Genomic DNA, 5,468 nt, shown 5'->3' on the forward strand with positions numbered 1-5,468 from the left:
TGGGAAATGCATTTATTCACTTTCCAGCAGAGAGTTAGGTGAAAAGATGGTAGCAAACCAAGCATGACTCTCTTAAAACCTATTATTTTAAATGTTCTGTTATTAAACAAACGTGGGATAATAAAAGAGCTTCGGAGAAGTTATTAGTTGTATTTTTAGCCTCAGAGAGAACCCGGCTAGGTGTTTTTAGTTTTTATGCTAAGCTAGGCTAATGACCTTCTGGTTGACCACCCGTTTTTTTTACCAGAATTGTCAAATTCTTCTACAAACAAAATATTTAGTGATCTAGGTCATCCTCAGTACACTACTTTGACCAGTTGACTCGGTTTGTTGTCCACTAACCTGCACTACCTGCACTGGTGGGCCTCTGGGGGCCTCCACTTGAGCCCACATTCCTGTGCAGAGAGGCCTGTGGAGGAGACAGCATCCCACTGTCACTCAGGGAGGCTGTGGCTGCTGCCAGGGCCTGGCTACCCAGAGTCCCTCCTGGCTGGTACATGGCATTGGGATTGGAAACAGGCACTGCCACATGCATGGAGTAGTTCTGCTGAGGCAATGCTGTGGGCTACAAGATGGAGACAAACACACAGACTTTTACACACAAACACACTCAAAATTGAAGGTCTAATGGGTCAGTGGTTGTCATGGCATCATTAACAGAGAGCGTCCCTTGAGGGTTTGCTTTGATAAATTAATAAATTCACAAAATAATCAGGCGGAGCATACAAAAAGAAGTAAGATATGCTGGGTGCTTTACAATGGAATATTTTAAAATACATTTCTACTCGACATCTGAGGGAAATTGAGTGACACCATATAAACATCAAAAACAATAATTCTCATTAACATCATACATACAGAATACACACAAATCTTCAGTGCTACCGAATCACACAAAACACAGAAAACACAAAATCCAAAAACATGCATTCAGTTGATCACTTTGGCATTGCAGCAGTCAGCACTACAGACATACTTTTGCCTTGTGAAACACCACTGTGTAATGTGTTTCTCAGCACAGCGGAGACGGGTAGCAGGGATTCACAACTACAAGAATCGTGACTCACTTGCATTTACCTACAAAGTGCTGACTGTGCAAAGCACAAGTGAGTATGACAGGTGGCAGTGAGAACGTTTCATCATAGCATTATCCAGTGAGCCAGTCGGGGTGTAATCATTAGTTTGTTAATGGCAAAGTGATGCTCTTCATGTCAGGAACATAGAGAAAACGACTGCTTAGTAAGCACTATGTTCTTGCACAATTCTAATATTGTCACGCATGATAAGATCACAAAAAATTGTGGTATTTTAGAGGGTAAGCCAGTGTGGTACTTGATGAAGGAGAGGGAAGATGCTAAATGATAGTGTAGTGTTAGTGTGTTCTGGGAACACTTTACTGCTGGAACAGGAGCAGAGATATTTTATGCTTGACTGTATTGAGAGAGAGGTAATAGAAAGATACGAAAGGAGAAATTGCAAACGTTACATTAACAAGGAACTATGAATAGAAGTCTTTATTTGTTTATTTGTTACATTATGAGATGAAAATCAAGTTTGAGATGGAAATAACCCAACCTTAAATCACAGAACCTACAGAACTATATGATAAACACTCACAATATGTAAGTATTTACTGTACATTCCTGCTGTGTTTAAATAGCGACTTTTGATTTATGATAACATGACCATGATACTAGGGTGTAATCTTTCCAGCAGAAGCATGCAACATTTCACCTGTTCACATGAAATGTGATCTTATCAGGGTGTGCCAAAATATCAGTTGCCGAACAAATCAACATCAGAAACAAATGCACGCCCAGTGAAGGGGGCATTAATCTTAAGCTAGAGTAGTTCTGAAAGAAGTTGACAGAGTTTCTGGGGGGGTAACAAAAAGAGGAAAAAGTTAAATGAAAAAAGAGTGAAAATCCTTTGTGCCACAAAGCCAAGCAAAGACGTTGCATTTACAGTACTTACGATTTTATGATTTCTCATCATATTATCAAACTCCTCATTAATTTTTTTATACTTTTCTTCTGTGTGAGGAGTGAGGACATATGAGGCATCGGGGTCCGGGCTATCACAACCTCTGTGTTCTTTCTTGTTTAGCGCCTGTAGTGAACATCAACATAAAGACAGGAATCAACACAAAACAGCAGGGGACAAAGGAAGTACTTACACCACAGCGCTTGTACATTAAATCACTCTCTTCGCTTAGTTTGCCGAAATGGTCGTCCATGAGGGGGCTGTGCCCAAAACAGTCATCAGGATCAGGACTAGCACAGTCATTATGGCCTTTGTTTCTCAATTTCTGAAATGAAATTGCACAGTTGAAAAGAAACAGTATACAAGATGTGGCTCTGTGTTTTTGCTGCTTGTTACCTAAAATATATATTTTTACTAGAAAAATATAAAACAAACATGTACAAAAATACATCTACATGAATATGTGTTCTTTTGTTTTGTTGCAGTACACTAACGCTAGGCTAAACTGTAGTTCAATACAATGCTCTGTACCAAGGGGGAAACTGAAATGTCAGTCTATATCCTTTCACCCTTCAGAAGTGTTCAGAGAACTCGTTGTCTCTCCTTCTGAACCCCTCCACCCCTCTCTGTTCTTCCCTCTCATGATGCAAGGGTGTGTTTCCAGTTTTCATTTTATTTCAGTTATCATAAGCCACCCAGCTAAAAAAAAAAACCCTGCATAAGAAGATCCTACAGCAGAGCACTTTAAGACTATCCCAGTCTGTAATTCAGTATGGTTGTCACCCATGGGATCTTATCAAAATTAATGCATGTGGGGAATAAAATGGATTATGAAATGTGGTCAAAGATGCTTGGTTGAGCATGAAATTGAGCAATTATTGTAAAAGCAAAGATCTCTTAAGTACATAGAATGGTGTTTTTGGTGTTATGAAGAGCCTATTCTAACTTCAGGGGGAAAAAAACATACACCTAAACAAATAAATGCATCGCAATGCTCCTTTGCTCACTTTCATACAGGCTGTTCTCTGCTCCTCATTACAGCTCTGAATAGCAGTGTTAACAAGACTTGCTGACAGCATGTGACAGCTTGTGATATCAAGGCAGTGTACATCAAAACATGATTTATGTGTGGCTCTTAAGGTTCCTCTATCAGGCTCCTGCAGGTCCACAGCAGTGCCCTGCCCTGTCTGTGGGCTGCCTCAGAGGCCTCGTGTCTACAGGAAGGTCGCTGACTCCTGTGGATGCAGGGGTCAGGGTGTGAGGCAGAGAAGAGCAACCTACACACACTAATGAGACCTTACTCCTTGTTTCTGCTCTTCATCACCCAACAAAGCGGAAATGTGTGTTCGCTGGTGTGTGTGTGAAAGAGAGAGAGAAACAGAAACTATATGAAAAAGAGTATGTGTGTGTGTGGTGCATATGTGCAATGTCTGTGTGTTTGACTTTCGTGTGTGGCGAGGCAGGGGGGATATTTCTACAGCTGCTACATCCTCTGACAGCAATGTGACAGTACGTTTAGGTCTGTGCAGACAATGCGGCTAACCCAGCGCTGCTCACCACAACCTCAGTGTAAGTTACATTTCCTAAAACCTGTGCCATGGCTTCATGAGACTCATGCATAATATCACTGCTCGTTAAAGCCAGATGATGCTAAATCCCACAATGCTTACTCCATCTCCATGCACTCACATGCACAGAATTTCAGAGGGATGTACATTTCTGGACACAAAAACAATGTTAATCTACACTGCACGGGCAGAAGGATGCTTTGCACAGCTGAGACAGAAATAAGGAAGTTCAGAAAAGCACCCACATCTTTTCAAACATAAGTGTCCGCCCAGAGGAGAGAGGGAGAAAGAGAGAGAGAAGTCCTCTGGATAATGAATGGCTAGCACTGTACCACAGATGCATTGCTGTTTGGTGTGGTACAGAGCAGTGGCATTCTTCTCATTCTAAGAAAACGCCTTGCTGGTTCATTTCCTGTTTACTGAACGAACCCTCTTTAGTTAGGGTCCTGAAAGGCCTGTGTTTACTGGGGTTAAACTATGCACTTTCTCCACCAGTGAGCCAAAGATCTGATCTCAACCTGCAAATTTATGTTCCAACCTGCTAATTATGGGAATATCTTGGTCGGACTGGTCGGGCACGGCTGCGCGAGATGGGCAGGGCTGCTCTACTTTCACAACAAGCCTGGCCAGCCTTCAGTACGCCGCACCCACTGGGCCAAGCCATTTAGGGAGGGGTTGCAGCAGCACAGTGGGTGAGCGGGAACCAGATAGCAGCAGACAAGGGCAGGCAGCACTCAGATCTGTTCCGTGACACATGACACGAATCACTACAATACATATCATCTTCAAAAAGCTGCACCGAAGGTGCTCTGCTAGAGCTCATCATCTCGGTGCCGTTCTAATGCATCCAACGTTGAAGGCCTGAGAAAGCATGTCTGTAATTCTTTGTTAAATGACTTGGCATGTTTCGGTGTCCCACAGATGCTGCCCACAGCTCCCAGTAAATGGATCACTAAATCAGCACATGGCCAAACAGGTGTCCCTCTTCCAAACACCTGTCAAGACCTGGCTCCCCATGCTGGCCAATCAGAGGCAGCCGCGCAGAGACATGGCCGTAGAAGGGACCACGTGGAGCCCTGAAGGCCACCCGACCCCAGATCAACTTTGCTCTTACAAGTCAATGCTGCAGACTTCTCCGAACACTACAGTGTTCTGACCTAGAAAAGGGAAAACTTACTAGACGATCAGGGTGCAAAAAAGAAAAGATGACTTCCTTTTGTGTTATGAATCGTTTGTTAAAGCAGATTCAGAATGCCTCTCAAATGCTGAATCAAGCTGTGGGGTTCGTACTTTGGAAAGTAAAGTTGGCTGAATGTGAATACAGCTGAGGTTGGGATTTTCAGTAGCATTTCTGATGAAAGATAGGGGCTGTTTGTTGCGGGAGGGGGGTTGCAGAGAGTATAGACAAGGGACTTGTGTAATCTATTCACAAGGCCCTGAGAGGCTCACAAAGATGAGTGGGAACAAGGCCAGCTGCTATTTTCTCACAGCAGTCCAAACCTGTATTGATAGAAATTTGGCTCCTCAAATAAAATGAGACTTACGTCAAACCAACTGGGCACTATTGTCTGTGTGTGCATGTATGTGTGTCCGGCAATCTGTTTGTGTGATACTTCAACTTCTCTTAAAAAAATGTTTTCCATTGCAGGAGGCCTTGAGGCTTCCTTATGCTGAAGCAAACATCTATCCGTCATCTCCACCTGAGCCCTGAGTACTAACCTAGCTGTAACCATGGGGAACATTCAGCACAGTAATTGCCTCTCCAGATTTCCAGTATATGTTCAGAACAGAAGGCTTTAGTGCATTGAAAGGCAACCTTGCATACCACTTTTGATTTGGAATCAATATAAATATTTTTATGTAATTCTGCCCAATGAGTAACCTTAATAACTGCTATTAAAATATATATATATATAT

At 42.6% G+C, this 5,468-nt stretch overlaps 1 protein-coding gene across 1 annotated transcript in view; it reads right to left on the reverse strand.

Moving 5' to 3' along the window:
* The window catches only part of mef2aa (myocyte enhancer factor 2aa), a gene marked incomplete in the record, with an annotated part of 53,353 nt that overhangs the window by 13,402 nt on the left and 34,483 nt on the right, over positions 1–5,468 (reverse strand). Inside the window, 3 exon segments of the mRNA XM_035664672.1 lie at positions 343–565; positions 1,975–2,109; positions 2,207–2,308. Coding sequence (XP_035520565.1) covers positions 343–565; positions 1,975–2,109; positions 2,207–2,308 — 460 coding nt within the window.

This window comes from Morone saxatilis, unplaced genomic scaffold (genome assembly GCF_004916995.1).
Source record: "Morone saxatilis isolate NCDOM2014 unplaced genomic scaffold, NCSU_SB_2.0 Contig2, whole genome shotgun sequence".
Taxonomy (NCBI): Eukaryota; Metazoa; Chordata; class Actinopteri; family Moronidae; genus Morone; species Morone saxatilis.